Below are 23,750 nucleotides of genomic sequence, written 5' to 3' on the forward strand. Positions count from 1 at the left end.
GTGTTCACAGCTGCCCTGTGGGGTGTCCTTGATCCCACTCTTGTTCCCTCCCTGCTGGGCAGAGGCAGTAATTCCCTGTGAGACATTGGGAAATAATTTCACTGCGGTTGAACTTTTCCTGGCCCAATATGAAACACTTCAGCTGGCCAGAGCTGTCACCTGCTTTCCCTCCCCAGCAAAGGTGAGCACAAACCCTTCCGTGCTTTCAAGTGCCTCGGCAGCACCTCCCACACCTCCTTGCAGTCTGCGTGGGATGGTGGGTGGAGGTCAGGACTAGGAGCCCAGAACAAAAATCGGCACCACACCAAATCATGGAAGCCACGGGGGGTTTTAAACAAGATGCTTCAGACTACAAGTTTGTGGTTTTTTTTCTCCCCCCGAAGAGTGCAATGTATTTCCTAGTCTCTACAGGTCCATTTCAGGTGCTGGGATAGCCAGTCCCTAGGAATGCTCCCTAAGAGCTGCATTTGGCATCAATATACTGCCCATCTTCACTGTAAAGACTGGAAGCTTTCCAGGACAGAAATCATCCCTTGCTACGTGGCACGCAGCATCCTGGGCAACAGAGCCACGGCCCCAGCTGGGATCTCCAGCCATAACCAGGAAACAAATCAAGGAAATAGCATGTGCTTGGCAGATGTCCCATTTGGGCCAGACACAGGGTTACTAGACAGTTTTAAAAACCTTTTCTCATATGCTTCACCGCTGTTGCAATGCTCTGGGACTCAGTTCAGTAGCCTGAACATGCCTTGAGGTGAGGAATGTGCCACTGGGGCTCCAGGGCATCTGCAGGGGCTGGCAGCTCCGACACATGGAGCAGCATCTGTAGTGTCACTGTGTGCTTACGTGGGGGACTCGTAATTACGTGTTGTGGTTTCATGTGTGGTTGCTGCTGTTGCTGTGGGCAAGTGAGTCTGGAGTGCTTTGTGATCTGACAGCACTGGTCTCGCTGTTCTTGACCACAGCAGTGGATTTGGTCAGGTTCCCTGGGAAGTCGCAGAATTTCCTGGAAGTAAAATCCATTTTGCTGTCTACACCACTGCCGCACTCGATAGCTACCAGTTACCACTGTTGTGTGGAGTAATAGCCCGGGACAGAAAATACTGGGCCAGACATCAAGGGGATGAATAATTGACCAAGAACGTCAATATTGCAGTCACAGGTGTGCTGAGCTCCCAGTCAAGCAGAGCTGGTCGTGGCTGGGGAGTTCAGTGCCCTGGGGAACTGGCGATGGCAGGGATGGTGCCCAGGTGTGGGGGATCAGGCACCTGCTGGGAATGCTGCTTTTGTCCGTGCTGACCCTTGCTTGACAAAGGGCCTTGACAGGCAAATGGCTTTTGCTACAGAGAGCACAGGGCCACCCCCTTCTCCCTGCTTGTGCAGCAGCAACCTTAGCCCGGGGCTGGAGGAGGGCAAACCTCCTGCCTAGCTCCACACTGGTGCCACTAGCCCAGAGCGTAGGAGCCCGCAGGCGGCCTCACAGACCATGTCCTGTGCTGCACGAGCTTGGGACACCAACGTGTTTCTATCACAGCTGCCTTCAACAGACCCTGTGGCTTCCACCTTCCCACGGGAGGTGGGATCCACGCATGGCTGCAGGATCAGGGGACATGGCGAGCGGGCAGTAAAACCCCAGGTTGGGCCATTTCCCACTTCTTATTGCAGACTCAGGAATGAGAGATTTCTTTCCTTGGGAAAGAAAAAGCAAGCGTCAGCTGCAGATGTTGAGAGGCAGATGTGAGCGTGCTCTTTGCTTCCTTGCTGTCCTCACGCCCCTTCCTGTGCCTGGTTTCCAATCTGAAACATGCTCAAGTCTCTCCTCTTTGTCCTGGTTTTACACCAGCAAACTGTCCCGAGCTCTGCTGGCTGTCAGCAGAGTCCCGAGGCTGTTGGCCAGTGGAGAGGGGCAGTGGTCGAGCCAAGGGGCTGGAGCGTGGTTTGGAAATTGGGGCTGGGACCCCAGCAGAGCCATGCAGGCCACACAGTTACAAGGTCAAGTGAGCAGTGCTAGGTCCTCTCCTCTTTGAAAAATCTTTAATTGGTACCCCAGAAAAATCCAAATTGTGTTGTTGAAAATGTTTGGGTTTTTTTTGTAATAAAAATAGATTAGTTCCTAATTTTACATTTAAATTTTAAATTTAACATTTAAGGAGAAAAAAAAATCCCTGGCCTGCTTGCTCTATCAACATCTTCCCACTGAATAAATTCTGCCATTGTAACTTGCCCACACCCAGGATATCAGTGCTGTCTCTTTGGCCGGTGTTAATGAAGCATGCAATTAAATTATGTACAATGATGCACAGGCTCCAAAGCAATTAATCAGCAGAGGAGATACGGACAGTGAACTGAGTCCCCAAAGTGTATTTATACCAGCCCCTAGAACTGACACAGAGCTGTCAGTTGTTGCTTGCATTTGTTGCTTTTAAAGGTATGGAAACGTTAGGCAGGAAAAGCTCCTGTTTGCTTCTGAGTGCTCTGAGGCTGGATGAGAAGAGTGGAGTTTGTAAATAAACTGCTGGTAATGGCTCTTGATTAGCAGGGTGTCCTCTGCCAAAACAAGAAACAAGCAGCATCATCTTCACCTCTCTGGAGCATTTCCCACCCTGGGGAACGCTGCTGTACCTCTTGGTCCAAGTGCACACGCAGGCGTCGGCACAGAGGAAGGGTTTCCCAAAGCTGCGTGGTGCTGAGGAGGCAGGGAGTAAAACAGGTCACTGAGGTAACAGCACCACGTCCTCTGGCTGTCCTGCAGCAAGGTACACGCTTGTCTCGTGCCCGCTGTCCTTCAGCACAGCCCATACCCCGTGGGGAGCTGCTGTGCACACCCCAGTGCTGGTTTTTATTGCTACCCAAGCTTGTTTTAAACAGTAAAGGCCAACGTGAGAGTGGAATCATGGTGTTTTTCCACTGAGGGCGTTTGGACCAGTTTTTGGGGATGGAAAGTTTTGAGGATGTGGGTGATCTCGTGTTTTCTTGACATCAGTGGTCTCCCAGCTGGGTCAGTTTTCAGAGCATCTCCCATTTTTCTCGTGAAGGTTAATTGCGTTTTAGATGCTTCTGGCCACATGAAAACTAAAGATGCAGCAATTTCTGACCTCAGTATTGTATAAAGAGGGGGAATCAACTTTCCGTGGCTACCACCCCGTGGCATCTGCACAGGAGGCACGTACACTGGATTTATGTGTATCCACCGTCTCGGAGCAGGATCCAAGAGGCGCCGCTCCACGTCGAAAGGAAATCACAGCTTATAATATTCAACTGGTTACTATAACCCCCACCCACCCCACGTTTAATATTAGAACTATTTTTCACGTTGAAACCGAAATAGTACAAAATATGGGCTTGCTGTAATTGTTGTTAGATTATGTGTCACCCTGATAAGATGTAACAAATATTTTCCTACACAGCAGGGCCCGTTTCCCTGCGAGTAATGGATGGAGAAACTTCTCATAGTGTGCAGGCAATCGGTCGTAAAAACTTCGCTTGGAAGATTAATGCATTAAGTGCAACCTTTGCGGGAAATGGGAAGAAAAGAATTAAAATAATAGCTTGTTCTTTCACATTTAATATTAATAACCAAACTTATTTGGTGAGAATGTTCCTTGCTGCATGTGCCTTCCCCCTTTAAGGGGCAGCTTTGTGTCAAATTTCTAATTTTTTAAAGATCCTTCAGCAGCAGCTCTTGCATAGGGTGCAGTGATTCTTTCAACAGAACTATTTTTATCAGTAATATGAAAGACAATTTTCCTGGGCAAAGCTTTGACACCAATAAGTCTGCTGGACGTCACTTAATAGGCTAGATAAACATTCGCTCACCATTTAGCGTAGAAGGATTTTCCCTTTATATCACAGCTTGACGTCTTTTGTAGACACTTAATGGCCGTTAGGGACGGCACCCTCCACAGAGAGCTCTCCAGATGGGTGCGCAGGCAGGGACGAGGCAGGGGCTCGCTTGCTGCTGCGGGAACACCTACGTGCAGAAGGGAAAAGCAAGGCCCTGCTTGTCACGAGCTGATCTGAGCCAAGCCAAGCTGAGCCCTTCAACAGCCGAACGGAGGGCTCAGGAGGAGCACGTCGCTGGGGAACAACAGTCCCTCCTGAGCGCGCACCGCACCTGGTTCTGCTGTTGCCCATGAGAAGGGTTCTTGGTCCTTTGGGGATTGTTCGGTACCAGCCGCCGCTGTGACACAGGCTGCAGCTACGTGGCAGATGTAAGGATGGTCTGACATGATGAAGTAATGATTATTTTTTCTTAAATTGCTCAAGCTTTGGGAAAAGCGCCAATTTGGACTGATTGCTGCTGCTTCTCCCCCCATGTGTATTTTGAGATCTTGTTTTCTTCCTAAAGCACTCTTCTGTATCTGCAGTCAGTCTCCAGTGACAGGTACCATCAGTCATGAAGCCAGCTATGAAACTAGGGGCGATGGCAGTGCTTATTTTCAGCATGTGACACACAGTTCACTTCTTCCTAGGTCTTTGCTCACCATCTGAGGTCTGGCAGGCCATCCAGCTTGAGTTTTACAGAGGATCACTCGTTTTACTACTTGTGAGAAGAGGTGTTTCTTCCTAGTTTTACAGGGCTTGAATTTCTGTAACACACATTTTGTAAGCAAAGGAATAATTGGTTTGCCACAGCGAAAGCCAAGAGTTTCTGTTCTCTCCTGCCAGTGGCAGGCAGCAGGAACGGTGGACTTAAGGCTTCAGTATTCCAGAGGTACCACCCCTCGCTGCCACAGTTGGTCTTTTGCTGCTGTGTGAACAGAATTGAATTTATCAGTAAAAATCCAATGGCATCAAATGTTGACTGGGACTTTGAACAGGTCTGGCATTCAGAATTATTTAGGGCTTATTCAAGCTTCTTTCTAAATTGATCAGTCAGATATTTCAGAAAACGGTATTTTTATTCTTAAATATAATAATCTTTCGCTACATTCATCATTGCCAAGGACTTTCAAACGGCAACAGGAAAAAAAAAGGTTCAATTTTGAGCACGCAGCAGCTTAATTCGCTGTGTCTCTTTCCACCGTGCCATAGCACTAAAGCAGAACATGCCCTCCTGCCACAGTAAAAAGAGATTTCTAGAGGCGCTGTGAAAATTAGTCTGAAGGTATAATTGCAATCTTTACTCATTTGGAGTCAGTAAGAGAGAGGGTTTTTAGGTTTGAAAGCAGGATTGCTCCTTGGCTAAAAATATTCAGATCAACCCAAAATCATTCATTAAATATCTCTGTCACTACTGTTTAGTTGTAGATGTAGAGAAAGGAGTAGATAGATTATTTAAAGCACAAAAGCTAATTAGGGTTGGCTGACAGAGTACTGAATTCTACTTTGAAGAATGAGACAGGTTTTTAGATGACTGAGATGGTAGAATGTGATCAAAACATTATTAAATCGAAACCATCCAGCCTCCTTCCAGCTCTGCTTCCCCCCCACCCCACCCCAGCGGTCTCAGCTGTCCAGTCCACATTTTTTGGAGCTGAAAAATCATTAGCAATTTCCACTCACAGCACTTCAGCACAAGGAAGAAACAAGCCTCTAGAGCATACCGGGGTGAGGACAGAGGTTTTTAGCAGCTGGGCTCCTTCCCCAAAAAGATGATGACTGAGCTTACACATCAGTTCAGAAGTCAGAATTCTAGAATTTAACAAGGAAGCTTTGTTAAATTTGATACAGAGCAATTAAGCCATGTAAATGTAGTTTATATAAACACACATGCTATGGTTCTGTGGTCATTTTAGCTTCTTCTCTGACGACCAGCAACTCTTAAAAGAAAAGCTCTTAGGAAAGTGAAATGATTAACAGAGGTGCTTTTCATCTTTGGGAAAAAAAGAAAAAAGAAAAAAGAAGAAAAGGCAATTGCCAGAGTCTGCCTGATGTGATACTGCTGAGATCTTCCCAGTGTGAGGAACCGATGATTTTCTGTGAAGGATTCGTGGAAGGCTTAGTAGCTGTGTGTTTGGTACTTGTCAGAAAGCTTCTAATTTAGGAATAAGAATTAAAATTTTTGATGAGCTAAAAGAATTAATTGAAAACTTATCTTCTCTACTTCGCAGCTGCTAAAAAGGGTATTTAAAACTCCTGTGACAAGTTGTTATTTCCTCCCTTGCAAACCCTGCCCGAAGAACTACATGAAGTGTTTGAAACCACTAAAGGTTCTAATAAGGAATGTGAGATTACTCTATAAAGCTGCTAATTTTTTCCTAGCTCATCCATTTACACAGTTACATAGATTTGTGTTTCCATGTTGCAAGGATCTTACTCTTTACATCATCTGTCCTCAGAGTGCTGAAGCTGTGGAGTGTCCATGCTTTACCAAACAAGGGAGCATACTCTGTGAACAAGAGACCACAGCTAAGTTCATATGAAGTCTGTGCAGAGCAGGATGTCAAACCTTAATTATTGGGCTATTCTTTTCACTATCATGCTGCTAACTCCCATTTTTGTGCATTAATTTTCACTCATTTTTAGTTTGCAATTTCATTCTGATGCTGGGTGATCAAGACAGTGGGGACAGAACATAGTGGGAAAAATAGCTAACCATGACAGAAAGCAATTTTTATTTAATCTGCTTTAAGAAAACTCAAAGAAAGGAGAAGTTACTCTGGAAGAATGGCTTTACATACGACTAAGATAATTACTATTACGTATTTCTGCCTTCTCCAAAGAAGTCTTCAGAAAATACAAAACAGGACCCACAAAAAGGTAAACACTTTAAAAAGGTACCATTACTACTTCTTTCCTTTGCTATAGGTCTATTTTTGCGTTGCAAATCCATTTTACTCATAGTTGGCTTTGTTAATTCCAACTTATTTTGACTGTTTCTGTAGGCAGCTCAACACTCAGGGCAAACACACACGAGCTTCCAATATTCTTGAAATATTTTATTATAAAGCACTTCAGACAAACTTTGATTCAAAAAAAAGTTCTCATCTGTAAAAGGAAACTATTTTAAAACAACATTCATAAAGAAAATAGACTGTTTTTAAGTATCAACTTCAGTTAGAGCTCTTCTGTAATGAAATCTAAAGACAAAACCGATGGGTCGGGAGTTATTCATTCATATATACTCATAAAAGGGAGACTACACTGTTACACAGACATCATGGAACACCTCACTGTTGATGATGAAATAGGAGCACATAATAGTTAATTGTGGCCTGACAAAGCAGTCCAACATTTAAATATTTTTCAGTCCCAAAAGAGACAAACCATTAACACTTCTCATTCAGTAATTAAGCCAGCCCTGGCTAAGGTTTAAAGCCACTTGGAAGCATCTAATATGATAAGCTTTTCATTTCATGTACTTCTCCTGTTGATCAGCCAAGATTTTTGCTGAGGATTTGGCATCATAGAAAAGTTCATTTATTTCTTCAATATGCTCTTTCTCAATGCTGTCTTTCCCATTAATCTTGGCAAGCAGGTTAGCTGGGGTCAGTAACTGCACCGCATACCTGTGATCAAACACAGATGGGTGAATAATTACATTTCAGCGCATCACAGTGAACTGAATATATGTAGGGGTGGGAGATTTGTTAGGGAACACACAGCTCTATCAGTAGTATAAAAAGTCTGCAAGACCCTCCAGCACATACATTCCTTAAAGAGAAAAGAGGAGGATCACCACTCTCTTTCTTTAAAAAGTTAGCAGTCTTCCTAATAGACATTACTGGATGGGAAAGAGATGTCTCACTTTCAAGAGCGAGTTATCCTACAGTGTTTTTAGACCCAGTCAGACTCAAAAGAAAAGCCAACTTTGCTCAACTTACCTTAAGGTTGTCTTGGTACCGATTTCCCCTAAATGGTTTAGAGCTTCTTCACTAATATTAATTCCTTCTGTCTGAGCACGAAGTTTTATGATCTGTTGGGATGAATGAGGAAGTGAGGTACCAGCCCAAACAATTAGCATGCTAAATGATTTAGTTTAGGATCTGGAAACTCTGTCAGCTTACAGATGAGATATTATAAAACAAGATGGTGTGGAGAGGCAGCCTAGCGCGACTTTCCGCTAAACCAGAATTTGTAGAATTCTAAGTCTTTAATAGGCAAATATAAAGTTGAAAAACTGATTATCTCAAAAGGCAGGTAAAGTAACACATCTAGAACACTAACCCTTCCTAATTCTGCATGGCTAGCAAAGTATATCTACTAATAAGGAGCAGAATATGAGAACTTATACAAGAAAACAGAAAAAAGTATGTGGGAAGTCTGGAGTCTTGTGGACAGCTACCCCAGTGACTAAATTTTGCAGTGTATCAGTGCCGCTATACAGTGGAGCCCTCCAAAACCCCTACAGAAAGCTACGCCCTTTCCTTAGCAGTTCCCAACACACTTTTTATTCAACTGACAAGAAGATAGTAAAATAAATCAAAAAGTTACTTCCTATGATTCACCTATTCCTGCAAAAACAAAAAAAATCACTAAGAAAAATCTAATCTTTCAAGAACAGTCTCAGGCTTGTACCAGTTTGAAGATCTTTACAAAGTTGGAGAGCAAGATATCACCAATAAGCCCGAGCATATAAAGCTGTAACAAAAGTGGCACAAGTCTCTCGGTAGTCCGTATTACCAGCTGAGTGATAAGGGGCAGACTGGATAATGATGTTGTGTTGTAGTGCTGAGATAACTCTGGAACTGCAAGCCTCATATAATACAGGTATTTTTCACTTTGGCAGCTTTGTAAACAAGATATCAAGAAGCACTCGTTTAAATTAAAGCCATAAAAATGCGCTGGGGGAGTCAAGGCAGGGAACAGAGTAAAAGAGAGAGGCTTGAGATGGCAGAAAGTTGTGCTAAGCTATTAATGCTGAATATTGGCAATGCTGCTGCAAACTTCAATTTCAGACTGAATATTTTTTCTGTCTTTCAGATCACCTAAACACCGCCTTCCCTTCATTCAAATACTGCTATTTTATTCTTCCCCTGCTAGAAACAAAGTATCTCGAATGCCATATCTTTAACAACCTTTTTGTAAATAACTTTATCTAGCAACTTGGTTGAACCTTACTGAAGGACTAGGGCCCCAAGACATTAACCCAGCAAACACATACATAAGTAAGTTGCTATGAAAGAGGAAATGCAGTTCAGGTAAAACACGCTAGGAACAAACAGTCCCAGTTATAACCTCTACTATCTAACAGCAGGCACGTACGCAAAGAAGTTTGATTACAACATTACCTGACTACAATATGCATAAAAGTGAATTTTCTCCCTATTCTGGTTGCACTAAGGTCACTGTGGGTCTTGCTCTCAGAACAGAGCTACACAATGGGATTTCTACTTTATCAGCACAAAAAGAAATATTTTTGAACTGGTTATGAGCAAACTTTCAGTAGATAAATGGGCAGTTCTTGTGCTGATAAACAAATCAATTTTGAAAAGCCAAGGCAAAGAGTCTCACACAGAAACATCAGCAGTGAAAACTTCTTCTTAGCATGGAAGAAAAATGGGAGCAAAAAATAAATGTACGGACGTCTTATTTTTAACCCCTCTCAACTGTATTTAGTTAGAAACTAAACTTCAGCGTAATAGCTCCTCATTCAAAAGCCTTAATTTAAAGAAAGATATTATATATGGGAACGTGATTTATGGGACATAATGTCTGGACTCTATTTTTAGCTTTAGGAAATCTACTGTAAACACTTCCTTTCCCTCACCCTGAGGAGAGTGGAAATCACATCGCTTACCCAGCGCTTCTGAAAATCAACAGTTCAGAAATGAGCTGTCTGACAGTGTATTATCTGCCTGATAATGCAGCACTCTTGGCACGTATTATATATAGCGACCTTAATGAAAAGTAACTCAGAGTATGTGCTCCTACTACCCTAACTACACAAAATTCACATACAGTACAGGGAAGTGCAGAGAACAGTCTTTAACATTCCCAGACGGAGTAAAAGTCATGCTTTAAAATTTGTTTTGTATACAGACAAACCATAATTGCATTATTAAATCACAAGGCTGCTTCTACTGTAATCTGTATCATCAAGCTTCAAAGTGTCCTTTTAGGTACAAAAAAGTTATCTTGAGAATGGCTCACAACAGCCATATATGAAAAGCTCCACAAACCAAGTGAAATGAAGCTTTGCCTCAACGTTTATATTCGATAAATGCCTCGGCTTCACCTTGGCACTTATCCAGCAGCAGGAGACTATTATCTCCTGACATCGCTCTCCTCCATTGACACTATCTCTTAAATAATACAAAGAATTGACATGATAAACCCTAATGTCTTCTGCATTGTGTCACTTCACAGCATTGAGACGCTAATGAGGGGGATCTTTGACACAATGCATCATAATGGTACCCAAGCATTATAATCGATACACAAGACATTGCGATGGCCCCACAGCAAAAGTTTTGGGCATTCAGAAGTGTATCTCTGCAATGCTTATTGTGCTTACATTTCCAAACTTGAGTGGGAGCATGAAAATCCTCCCAGGTTCGGGAGACAGTCCTAGCAGGTTAAAGCTATAGTACAGGGCACAGAGGCTAACATGCAGTGCATGAAGTTGCATCCTTCAATTCTTCTCATTTCTTACGTGGAGGAACAGCCGGAGGTCTGGGACCAAAGGTCCCAAAACGTGACACTTCCTGTCATACCAACTGAAAAAGCACTACCTGCTGGAACTTGCAAAGTCCATGGAAAGCACATCTGTGCAAAAGGTAAGGTCAGCTAACAACTCATACTGTTTCATACAAGTGAGACTTCACTTTCAGCTCTAGGCGTACCAGTACAACTCATCAGTGGGTGGAAAACAGACAGAATTCGCATGCACAGTTTTTACCAGCTTACTGTAAACAGTTGCTAAAGCAGAATGCATTTAGGAAGGGGTAAGCTTTCTGGCACAAACCCCAGTGACCACAAAGTGTCAAACAGCTCTAGAGTAACAGAATGTAAAGAGACACAGCAGTCATCCTGATAGACTGGAACTCCAGAGACTTTTTAGAATTTCTCTTAAAATGCTGTGCATACCTGCTTCATTTCTTGGGGTGTATACAGCATGGTTCGGATAATCATCACTCTATCCAGCAGGTCCAGTGGTATACCATGAGGAGACACTACATCCTCCGTGCCTCTAAAGGAGAAGCCAAACAGAAAGAGATCAGATACCATCCCGAGCTCAGTACATTGATTTTACTAAAATCAGCTGTGACTACATATCTACTAGTTTACAATTCTTGTGTCTTCCCATAGAGGCACACTCCCCAGATAGAGACAGGAAATATTCTAGTCTGAAGTTCATAATAGACAGCCTGAGGGAAACAAATACTATTTCTGGACTTTTTAAAGATGCCACTCAAAAATACTTTGATGAGGTGCTTTCCTTCATGTTTCCCTGCATTGTACCTTACAATACAGTCTTATCTAATGTTTCAAAGTATCTTCCAGCAAAGAACAAATCATTCTTATTAAGTTGTTTAGCAGTATCAGTAGAAATTATATACACTATCATTGCTTTGGAGAACATCCCCTCCTGTTGAGTAAGCCATTACTCTGGTCATTCCTTTCCTCAGTCCCTCCAGTGAGTACTGCAGTGGTTTACACTCCAGGCTTGCAATCCAGCAAATTGAGAAGTGGAGGTCTGTGCATGAAGGACAGAACAGGATCTAGACCAACAATCATTTTATTTGTCTGATGTACAATACCCAACAGAAAAGGCTGCAGACATATCTACCTTTTGTTTTCCAGGACCACCACAATTTGCTGTGAAGTTGAGAGTGAAAGATAGCCAGATTTCATGACATCGATAGAGACTGCAGCTAAAAACAGTGAAGTGCTGGTAGAGAACTACATTTCTAAGTTCAGTGCCAGTGTTCAGGCACTGCAGCTTTGGCCATGGTCTTCCTCAGGAAATGAATCAAAATGCCTTGCAATCATCTGCTGTGCTCTTGAGTGGATGGTGTTCTCTCCTCTGAAGTGATCCCTTCTCTCTTATGAGGTTATAGAATCAACTGTAATTAATTACTTTTTTCCCTGACCCTTTTAAAAGCCATCAGCAGGCAAATCAGAGCATCACTAATTACCTGAACTAGTAGTATACAGTTAAGAGACTGCTTTTAAGGACTTAATTTAGCAATGTTAGATAAACTATTCTATGGAAATTTTCCTTTCTTAAATCAGTCTTTTCATAACAAGATCTGCAGTGAATCCATGCTGACAGAGCTCTATTTACTCCACTTTTACAAGACAGCCTTTTATGTCTTTGCAAAGAAAGCGCTGCAATGTCCACCTTAAATGTTTTTGAAGGGCGTATCACCTTAACTTCTAAGCAAGGCAAGCAGAGAAAGATTAATACCAGATGAGCCACCAAGAAGGAAAGGAATAGCTGGTTACACAGCTGAATTAAATCAATTTAAAGAGTAGCAATCATTGCTAATGACAGGTTGTTTAAACAAAATTAGACCTAGACCACAAATTAGCAGTAGAACTTAAGAACTTTTACTGAATGTGCACAGGATGCATTGTGTGGGTGCAAAATATTGAATTGGAGGCACGAACTGGAGTGGAGATGAAAAACAAGTTAGTTGGCAAGACTGATGAATCACAGAGCCAGACCAACACAGTCGGAAATAACAAAGAGTAGGAAGAGGCTCAACTGTGACATGCTTTGAGGTTTGCATTTTAGAGGTTTGTAGCCCTGTCCAAGCAACAGATGTGTTGGGGTATCCAATGAGAAAGGTGATTGTAACAGATTGTCCAGGAAATAAAGATAATTCAGAAGCTGTTAAAGAATGCGTCACTGGAAATGGAAGGAGGAATTCCATTCTGCTTTAACTCGGTCAGCCTGTCCCATCATGAAGCTCACAAGCAGTTCTTGAGCACTGGTGCATCTCGTAACCCAGGGATTATCACAGATGTCAATATCTGAGACAAAAGCCTTGAAATACAGTAACTCTGCTGATACAGCCAATTGCAAGGTGTATGGACCAACACAAACTGGAAAATTCAAGTTCAGCCATCATACCTGATAACGCAGTTTCCTCGATTGGAAGCAAAGATGACAATGGGAGAAATGGAAGATTCCAGTGCTCGGTGCAGGTATGTGAAACATTCAATATCCAGCATGTGAACTTCATCTACAAAGAGTACACCTGGGACTAGCTCTGCAATGCCTTGATCAATGTATTTATTTACCACCTTATTTATCTCTCCTCGAAGTTTCTCTGAGAACAAAAAGAAACTGTTAGTTGTTCTGCTAGTGAACTGTAGCTCTGTATAAAAGACTTAAAGCAAGTAAAATTTTCCTTGAATTTTTTCATGGTTTGGTATCCTACTACCACGAGGAACATCTCTGTGGCACTAAAATTCTGTGGCAATCAGTCCTGTGTTGGGAAGACATCTGTGCAACAAAATATTTCTAAACTGAACTTCTCACACTTTGCTGAGGTAGTCTGTCCCCTCACTTGGCTTACGAAAAGCAAAGAAAAAATATAGGGCTATATAAATTTCTGTGAACATACGGATCTCAAAGCTATGCAAGATGTTACATGGATAAATCTGACATTAGAATAAGCAAAGTGACCTCTGGAACAGACAAAATACTTCAAAAGACCGCCATTCAAGTGAGGGACTGAAATGGATTTTGATCTAGATTTAGATAGTCACTTACGGAAACATCATTTCTTTCAAATAAAAAAAAAAGAATAGATCTTTCTGTAGATCATTTTTCTCCAATGAACTGTAGGTAGGAGGAGTAGCAGTGCACTTCAGAGCATCAAGTCAATAGACAACTGTTACTGAGGTGTCTAAACTGAACCAAGGTTCGAGTTTTTAGAAGCTGTTTTTCTACTCCACAGAAATACAGTGTGGTTGCTTCATGTAAGCATGTATCCCAACAACCTTTTTTACTTTATATTGTTGTTCAGTTTGGCTCTTTCTCAAAGTGTGAACTTCACACTCTCTGGTAGAAGTGTTTTAGGAGGGTGATGGCACTAGCCTTCTAACCTCTTTCTCCCCAGGAAGAGACGTGCAGAGTATAGTACACATTTTATCACTCTATGTGTGAACCAATAACACCTTGCATTGTTTCCAGCCACTGCAATTCTAGCAGCTTTATCACTGCTCTTTGAAATCTATTTATGAAGAAATATTACGTAGGCATTCATTTAGAGATGCTGAATGAATAACCCTATTGTTAATCATTTCCTAACTGGGAAACATATAGTTTATGTTGCTCTAAAAATACCAGGCAGAAGTCATACCAGTAATTTCAGTTTTCTTAGGCTTCATCAATTGTCCCATCATAGAAAGGATGTCTTGCCCACCCTAGGAAAAGAAGGTTACAGATCAGCTATGAGGTGTCGTAGTGAACACATACCATGAGAATTTTGTAAATCAGGAATTAGTTAAAGAAGTTGTTTCTTGCAGTTAACTCGCTATTTTATATCATCAGTGGTTGCTAACCTGTCAAAGGTTAAGTCACTTTAACTGCAGCAGAATTCTAAACATAATCATATAGCTACTTTATCACACTTTCTTTAGGCTTGCTCATTTGGAGAACATAAAAAACCAAAATGAGATATCCTCTTTTGAAAAAAAATGAAGACAGAGAAGCTCATAAGGACTAAAATTGTCAGGGAACACAGAGACTTGTATTGCCTACATACATGGTAAGTGTTCAACCTGTAAACACAGGAATAATTATGCTGAGTTTAAAGAGATTTTAACACACTGATTTTTATAATGTAAATGATTTTGTTGGAAAAAGGATGTTCATTTTGAAATGGAGTATGTTAAGGGCTTGTAGTATCACACTATAGGGATGCCAGCGTTTAAACAAGGATACCATCTTGTTAGTGGCTTTTCTTTATGACACAGATGAAATTCCCTCAGTACTGGGTTTACGCTAAGAAACGGAAAGGAGGAATTATCTTATTTTCGATATTTTGCTGCAACATGTTCATAGCTCTACTGAAAGTCACAAGGAAATTTAACAAGAGGTTATGAAACATTTCTAAAGGAAGAGGGGACACCAACAGTATCCACAGCAGTGAAAAATACTTAGTCACCTTTTTATCATAGTGACTGCAGTTTCCATTTTATGGCCACAAAACCATAAACACAGAGAATAATATTTAATCTGCATCAGAGTTTTCAGTAAATAAGATCATGCAGATCTGGCTGCTGCTACCTTATATCTGTAGGCAACTTTCCTTCTGGAGGGAAAGTAACCTATTTTCCTGGTCAAGAGGAGCAGCTCGTACTGCTCTTTTCTGCAGGTGACAGGGTACAGTGGTAGAAGGAAGGAGTTAGATCTAGGTTACACATTAACTATGAAGGTTCAGATCCCAGATATCTGTGTGGAAGCTCTGCTATGGCTGTAAGGCTGTCCTGTGTAGTGTTAGGACTATTACTGACAAATATTCCATGACCAGGTGCATGAATCCCAATACAGCAACTGCCTCTTTAACCTGTATGGTAGGGCCACTGAGGCAGCCAACTGCAGCACAACCTCCCTGAAGAGAGGAGAGGTAGACTGGCTTTCACAGTGACTGCTTTTCCTACAGCGGAATCTTTGAGGGTGATACAGGACAGCTCAACTTTATGTATCTCCTTGCTTATTCTAGTAACCATTACATCTATGTCAAACAATTTTTCTGTAAAGACTTCATCTGTGGAGTCAGATACCTGAGGTCGAGCATTGGCCACATCCAAATCATGCAGGGTGACATCCTGAATAATTTCCTTTTTCTTGTGCACATCACCCTTTGGCAAGGGAACATATTCTTCAGCTTCAAGGTCAAATTCCGTAGCATAGATATCACACCTGCCTTGCCTCTGAGCAAAAGCAAAGAGGAGAAATCCAGGTATAGAATTAGTTTCAGTGCCAAAACCTTGAGTGACATGAACTTGATAAAGATAAAGGGCTTAGTTCACAATTCCAGTCCTGACAAGCTTCAGCTGACAATTCAGACATCCCACTCCCTGCTTAGCAACAGGCATATTCTATCTACTGATCAAAGCTCAAAAACTCTTGTTGAAAAACACCTGGTAATTTCAGCGGTAAGAATATTCCACTCTTCTCTCCCCGTCTGTTAACCGTATGCAATTCTTGCTAAAGGACAAATCCAGCAGATTAACTAAAGATTGGGAGAACTGTTCAAGACTCCTTTGTAGGTGGGTGATTTATTATATGATACAAAATATTATGCTCATCCATTAAACAGTAAGTATCACTGTACACTACTTTCTAAATCAGATATGAAAAGAATGCTAACTAATGCAGTATTCCCTTCAACATGTATATATCTTGTGGAGAAAATACCAAAGCGATAAAAGAAAGATTAAATACACTGCACATGTCAGCCTGAAAATGACTAAAGTTGCTTGGTTCTCCCCCCTTCCCTTAAAGATGTCTTGATTTTACAGAAAAAAAACCTCATCCAGACAGCATCAGTGATAGCTTCCTCGCCAGATGACCTTAATTGTGAACCAGATGACCACATTCTTTCAGCGCAAGAGAGAATTTTCTCTCCAGATAAGGAAAACACTGGGCTTTTTTTAAAATTTCCATGTATCCATTTAGTGTCAGTTAAGGTTAATAAATCAGACAGCCTTCTGATGAAGGCAGAGGAAGGTCTGCAAGAATACATACACCTGCATTGAAGTGCAGAACTTTTCTTTTACCTTGACGGCTCCACTGTTTGCTTCAATATAAATAACGTCACCAGTTTCCACTCGCTCCTTCTGCAAGCTTTCAAATATGCTTGGGTCCAGCTGGAGAGAAGCAAACATCACAGTTGGTAAAAACACTTCCATATTATTATGGTAATCAGGGAAAAGAAATTTAGTCTAAAGCTCACTCCCACCAGACAAAATTAAACTGCAACTCCAACAATACCTCCAGGATTTTATAAAGCTGTAACACCTGGAGTAGCAATACAGAATAAATCTGAAAAAGATGCACAGAACTTACTTTCTTACAAAAAAAAAATCTGCTATCTGAAGGAAGTGAAAGTACCAGAAACATAATGACAATGATACCAATTACTGTAACAAGATATGCCTTTTTGTAATGTGACAATATATCTGTACCTAGGAAGCAGCACTTCTCTTGCTTTCAAGCAAAACTTCTATAAAAAATCTGGCTATAGCACTGAATTATGCTACTTGATTTCTTGAGTCTTTATCCTCAATGGAGCTGTGTGAGGGAGAGTGTATGTGGAATTTGTTAGATGCTTTTGTTTCTCTCAGTACATGTTTATTCACTCTTGCTCTGCATTTTCTTGTTCTCAGAGTGAACAAATGCAAGTTGATACTTAACAACAGAGACAGCTTTCAGTTCTCTCATACTCTGACAGGGAAATTGAACGATGTGGACAGAGACTTATACAAGAAAACAAAGGGAAAGTGGGTCTGAGCTGGCAACATACCAGCTCAATTTCCAGTTCTCTATCAAATATTCACTAGAGCGCATCTCCCTGTGTAGAAAGAACAATTTACACCGTAGCAGGCAAGATTTCCCAAAACCATCCTCAAAATGTTGGTTGAGGATCAGGAAAACAAACACAATCAAGAACGTTCTCTTATGTTTATTACTGTGAACATAAGTTTATAGCCAGGGTCAAAGTGAGCGTATCACAGCCTGAGGCAGATCACAGGTCAGATTCCCAACTGAGCCCATTTTTCTGTGTTACTAGTAATGCTGCAAAACTGCATCAGAATCTTTTCCTGCTTAAACTTGCCTTTAACTTGTTGAAGACATAGAAGCGCGTGTGCTGCCAAACAGAAAAATAACGGGCTGCTAACTGAGTGATAGGTTTATCCCCAATTTCAGCTAGTAGGAGACAAGACTAGCTTCTAAATATTCTACATAAAGCAGATAAACATACACACTCACGAGTAGGATAAAGTTGTCTGGCAAAAGAAAACAGCCTCCTGGCATCCTCACTCTACAGAGATGGGCATCAAGAGCTTGAAATGGAAATAAGTGCTAAAACTGTATGATGCAGACGCGAAATATTTTGGAAACAAAATTTTGAGACACTACCATACATACCTTCAACTGTTTGGTTCCCTTTGCAGTTTTGAGTCCTATAATTACATGGCTGATGGTTTTGCCATACCCACCCATAGGATTTTCAGTCTCGCATGGAGTTAGTTCTGTGACTTCTCCTTCATAAACCTCCTTGGTCTCTTTAATCCTCAACCCTGCAAGAAACAGTTTAGAATAGTTTCTGTACACAAATCAATGGCCACATACACTCAGGAGTCTGCTGCATTACTGCCAACAGAATGTAACATATTATCAGGCTACATTACATTTAATGGTATTTTTTACTTTTAAAAGTAGAAAGATGAATTATTGTTCTCTTCTTCAATATTGAGAATATTCATCCTGTGTCATAAGAGTGAAAGTTCAGTTCAAGTTCTGACCTGCAAAGCAATTTATTAAACTCTAAGAAATTATTTTATTCTGTTTCTTATTATTAGATCTTGAAGCAGATGTCAGTATCCTCTTTTCCCTCCCCCAAAGAGGGGATTTGCTTGATTTGTTCCCCTATGTTAAAGTCTGAGAAACAGATCATCTTCTGAAACTAGTGACACTAATATAACCTCTAGTTTTACACAACTTTCTGGACCATCAGAAAAGCCCTGCAAAGTAAAGACAGAAGAAAAAAAGTAACTTCATAAAAACCTTTACATTTTAGCTACTGAGTTAAAAATAACATAAATTAATTAGCAGGTATTGTGGTAGAACCTCATAAAATTAAGAAAAGGTTAACGTATTATTTAAAATATTTTTTAAGCTAATAGCAAAAGGTAAGCTAGATGAAATTTAGCAGAAACTGCTATAATGCAGATTTAAAGCTATTTCAAAATAGCTGACAATTATATCCTTACTTTGTTGTTTTTGAGACAGCTGAGCAATCATCACAGTACCTGCGTGTCTTCTATTCTAGTCACAACTATTGTAATTAACTAAGTTACTTTAAATTGATGAACAATATAGAACTGATGAGTTTTACGGTTAGACCATTCCGAAGAAAAACTACCATCATCACCACCACCACTACAATTACACATACGTTCTAACTACATAAAAGTTCAAAGAACCCACATCTGAAGAGACTCTATAAAGTATTTTATGAGACACACATGCCATACCAAAAATAATGAATGGGCTGTAACAAGATATAAGGAAGTCATCCTGCCCAGTCTCAGGCTGTTAGGACTTTATAAAACTTTCCTTGTTCCATAACTTTTCATTTTGCTTTGAAATAGATCAGACACTTCACCAGTAATCTTGAGCTGCTGATAGGGGAATATAAAGAACTGACAAATACGAGTCTGTCTCCCTCTACTGGAGCCAAATTGAGAGTAGGATTTGGAATGTAAGAAATAGGTTAATAGTGGATAACGTGTGAATTTCTTGGTAAGAAATGTTTGCTTTCTTTTATTTAGCACTGCATAAAAAGTTCTATATAAAGTTAATTTCAGTAATTTTAAGTTGTTTTTTTTCAGGTATGCCAAAACGTCAGACAAAAAACCTAATGAACCTTTGAGTTATAAAACTGACCTAGACAGGGCTGCATCACATAGGCTACATATGCAAGGGATGTGAAGCAATGTGAGAATATTTTACTGGTTTTACCAGCAGCAAAACAGCTGGTGCCAAGAACTGGACAGTGACAAGTTTGGTTTTCCTTTTTGTTTTATTTTATACTTTCAGCATGAGCACTATTCTGCTCTGAAAAACTGGAAGCCCATTCGTGTTAGGGGTATATTTTGCATGGTGCTGAAGCACATTTTCCAGTTTAATTTCATCTCAAACCAATCCAATTCATACTCTGAGAGTCTGCTCCACAACACAAACCAAAGCTGAGCCAGGAGGATGATTTGCTTCAAAAGCACGCCTCTAATCTAAACTAATGTGCTTATATAGATGTATCTGTAGAAAACATTTACAAATGAACATGATCTGAACAAAGTAATTGATGCTTTGAACTTGCTGCTGATTATCCTTTGTTTTCAAATGAATCTGCATGTATCATCTACAAACTTCATTCTCAAAGGAGTTCTTAAACAGAGACATCTCCTACTTACAAATCAGACACGTGAGTCTAAGGCCATTGTGGGCTATTTTTTGGTTCAGTAGCACTATATGGAGTTAAATAGTGCTTGTGTGATTTACTGGCAGTTGCAATTTGGAGACTCAGTGAACAGATATCCTATTTAAATGGCTATTTCCAGCAGTTACTTTTTACAGCAACTGAGCTCTAACATTAGGTACTGTCATCATATTTGCCAGCTGCTAATAAGCTCTATACAGGATTAATCTCAGCTGAAATTTTTTTTAACCCAAACAACAATTCCATCTTCTTATTTTGCGCTCTGTCCTTTTATGTTTCTTACATATTATAAACTCTCTACTATACCCCAAGCAGTACTTGGCCATGAGACTAGTCAAGTCTGTTATTAAAAGACTTTCAACAATAACAATTCTGTAAACTCAGAGTCACTCCTGTTTCCTTATACAGTGATGGGTCCAAATGATTCAGACCCTGTTGTTTCTCGGGGTGGGGGGAAGTAAAAAATTGATGTTAACATCGTTTTTATAAATTGAAGTGGCTAAAGCCCCTGAAAGTGCATAATAGCATAATATAAGCAACAGATGATGTATACAGAACCTGCTAACAAGAAATCATATAAAATAAACCCCAACAAAAAAACAACCCTAAATGGATACTTCAGGTACTGACTGACATGTGAGCTGAAGCTTTTCTTGCACCCAGTCACAGCTGACACTGCACTGTGGCTAAAAAATATTTTTTTTTAAAATGCACCCTTGTAAATGATTTATTTACCAAGCAAGGAAACTAAAACATAACTGAGATTTAAAGACAATCAGAAAGTGTTCCATTATGAGAAATGATGGTTACCAGTCCTTTAAAATACTTCAGAGATTTCTTTTTTTATGCTGATAAAAATATGCAATAAAGGTTGTGTTAGGAAAATGTGACATGGAATTCAACAGAAAGGAATAAAAGAAGTTCCATCTTTCATTAACACTAATATTTGTTTAGAAGTGTGTCACTGTTGATGTTCAAGGAATGCAGAGAACTAACAATGTAGCTGGCTGTTAAAGCTCAGAGAGTTAAAATACTGCTATCTCTAGAAATGACAACATGGATGGCATAAGTTTCATCTGTTGGTTCAGGTTTCCAAATCTCTGACAGGGAACTTCATCACATCAAGGAAATTCTGCAGACTACTGAGTCTCTGGCTTCCCTCCCCCAGGCCCTGCCAGATTCATGGTAACCAGAAGACCAGAGGCTACTGAGAGTTGGTTTCTTATAAAAGTCAATGGAATACTTCTGTTTCACTGCAGAACTGAAAGACTTCTTCACCTTACTGCCACCAAATACGCAGATGAAGTCCAAGGAGAAACACGGTACAGAAACCAGGAAAATTAACTGTTAATGTGTTCAGCACTAAAATCAGCTAGGCTATCTTTAGTCAATCCTCACACAAACAAGGGCCACTTCTAACTGCATTTATCAGCTGTCAGCAGTGATCCTATAAGAGATTTTAGATACTCGGTGAGGTTATGTTGCAAATTTAACCAATTTACATCAAGCTTGTAAAAGCACGCTGGAAGTGAGGAAGACATTAAGTGAAAGCATTTATTTTGTTGGCATGGAACTTCCTTTGCGCTCGCTGGAACAGCAAATCAGGCTAACGCTGCCACTTGAGAGTCCCTAATTAAGACTGTTTGCTTAGTACGGTGAAATCACTGAAATAAAAACAGAGAGCGCACTTTCCTGTCTACAAGTGTTTCTGCTAAGGTAAGAAGCTAAAAATAATTTTCCTTTCAGCCTTATTCAGAGGCGCAGGTGAAACCAGGAGATTAACCTGGAGAATGAGAAATGACTCTGTGGAAGTAGAATAAACCATAACACAACCACTGAGTAACTGTTTATAAACAGAAAATATTACTGACTCCATTAAGTGTGGAAGAGATTCACTAAATTAGGAACAGCACTGAAAAAAAGAACATACAATAAGCTGAAAACCACCATGACCACTGAAAAGCTTTTCCTTTTTTGACGACTGGGAAAAAGGAAAGCAAATATCATGCAAATACTGAATGCCTCTGTTTTTCTGAAACTTACCAATTGCACGTCTGAAGTTTTCCATCAGAACTTCTGTTTTCTTGATCTCAGTGGAATAGACCTCACTTCCAACCATAGGACAAAAGGGAACTTTACTTCCCAGTTCCTGAGCAATAGCTAAAGCCAAAGCAGTCTAAACAGAAAAGCAGTCAAAAACACCAAAACCCAGACATTAATTTTTATGGGAATTAACAAAGGATTCTTTCTGCACAAAGTTCTGCACCTTCCACACATCAGCTATCTATTTAACATTAAGATTGTTCTGTCTGAGATTTCTCACATATAACAACCCTCAAGTTAGACACATATAAAGTGACTTTGATCAAAGACTTACAAAGTCTTACAAAGACACCTTAAAGAAAAAATACCAAGCATTTGAATTTGACATCTGACACAAATTTGACATCTGACACAAATGCAAAAAGCCTTAAATAGCACGGGGAAAAAAATAAACTAAGCAAAAACTATTTAGGCATTTAATAGAAAATGAATAATTCTAAGAAATTCTAAAATATGAATTCTAAGACTTTTCAGAGACCACATGACCTATGTGTTTGGTAACCCTCAAGACGTGGTTTCACACTGATGATGCCTGAACACACCTCTGATAGAAAATTAATAATTCAAAGAAATTCTAAAATATGAATTCTAAGACTCCTCTTCAGAGGCCACATGACCTATGTGTTTGGTAACCCTCAAGACGTGGTTTCACACTGATGATGCCTGAACACACCTCTGGATACTGCTAATGTTGATGACATGGCAAAAATCAAAAGTTAAAGCAGGAACGCATGTCAATACATTGATTAACAAAAAATCCAGTATATGGAAGCATTATTTAAGCGCTATCCTAAAACAGTCTTGACAAGAAATTAAAATAAAAGAGATTTGAGACTGCTTTGTTTCATATCAAAACAGAAAATACCTTGCCAGTTCCAGGAGGTCCTGCCAACAGCACAGCTCTGCCAGCCATCTTCTTGCTTTTGATTAGTTCCACTATAACCCCACAAGCCTACAAGTTAAGTATTTACACTGTTAACACGGGTATTGTTATAATATCTTTTGTTCCAGTATTACTAAAAGTGTTTAGAAATGTTTGGTTTTGTGAGCCCACTAAAATTAAAGAGGATTTCTCATCTAGATGATCTCCAGAGGTCCCTTTCAACCCCTACCATTCTGTGATTCAACTTCATGCACACAAAAAGGGAGGCAAGATCAGAAACATCTACTTCCTACAATCATTTTACGTGACAGACGTTGAAAAAAAACCTCATCCCACAGACAACCAAACTCAACCTAAGAGCACAGACTCCTTTCCTTCTTCTGGAATTGGAAGTATATATAAAGGTTTGAAAATAAAGCAGGAAAATAATCTTCGGCTATCTGACGGACAGATCAGCTACAGCACCCACCCAGGGCCAGATGCTGGACGGGAACGGACACTCTCAAGCCTACTTGCACTAAATCTTTTGACTTTTGGTAGGATTCATTACCTTCCATACCACAATTTCTACGCCTAAAACGCGGGAGACTGCTGCCTGCCGCCAGCTAAGGCAAAAATAGCGGCGAAAGGAGGAGCCTTGATTCTCCCATCACTTCTCAAGCAGCGCCAGAGCACACGGAGGAGCCCAGGCA

General features: G+C 40.5%; 1 protein-coding gene across 1 annotated transcript; it reads right to left on the minus strand.

The window, feature by feature from the left end:
* Positions 1–6,860: 6,860 nt before the first annotated feature.
* Positions 6,861–23,131, minus strand: RUVBL1 (RuvB-like AAA ATPase 1). Its single transcript, XM_010185916.1, has 10 exons — positions 23,041–23,131; positions 22,116–22,248; positions 17,999–18,150; positions 16,627–16,716; positions 15,628–15,777; positions 14,202–14,265; positions 12,965–13,163; positions 10,972–11,074; positions 7,767–7,858; positions 6,861–7,451 (listed from the first exon to the last, which is right to left on the minus strand). Exons 1-10 carry the CDS (start codon positions 23,086–23,088, stop codon positions 7,292–7,294), a joined length of 1,191 nt encoding a protein of 396 aa, XP_010184218.1. The 5' UTR covers positions 23,089–23,131; the 3' UTR covers positions 6,861–7,291.
* Positions 23,132–23,750: the final 619 nt, after the last annotated feature.

This window comes from Mesitornis unicolor, unplaced genomic scaffold (genome assembly GCF_000695765.1).
Source record: "Mesitornis unicolor isolate BGI_N332 unplaced genomic scaffold, ASM69576v1 scaffold13016, whole genome shotgun sequence".
Classification (NCBI taxonomy): domain Eukaryota; kingdom Metazoa; phylum Chordata; class Aves; order Mesitornithiformes; family Mesitornithidae; genus Mesitornis; species Mesitornis unicolor.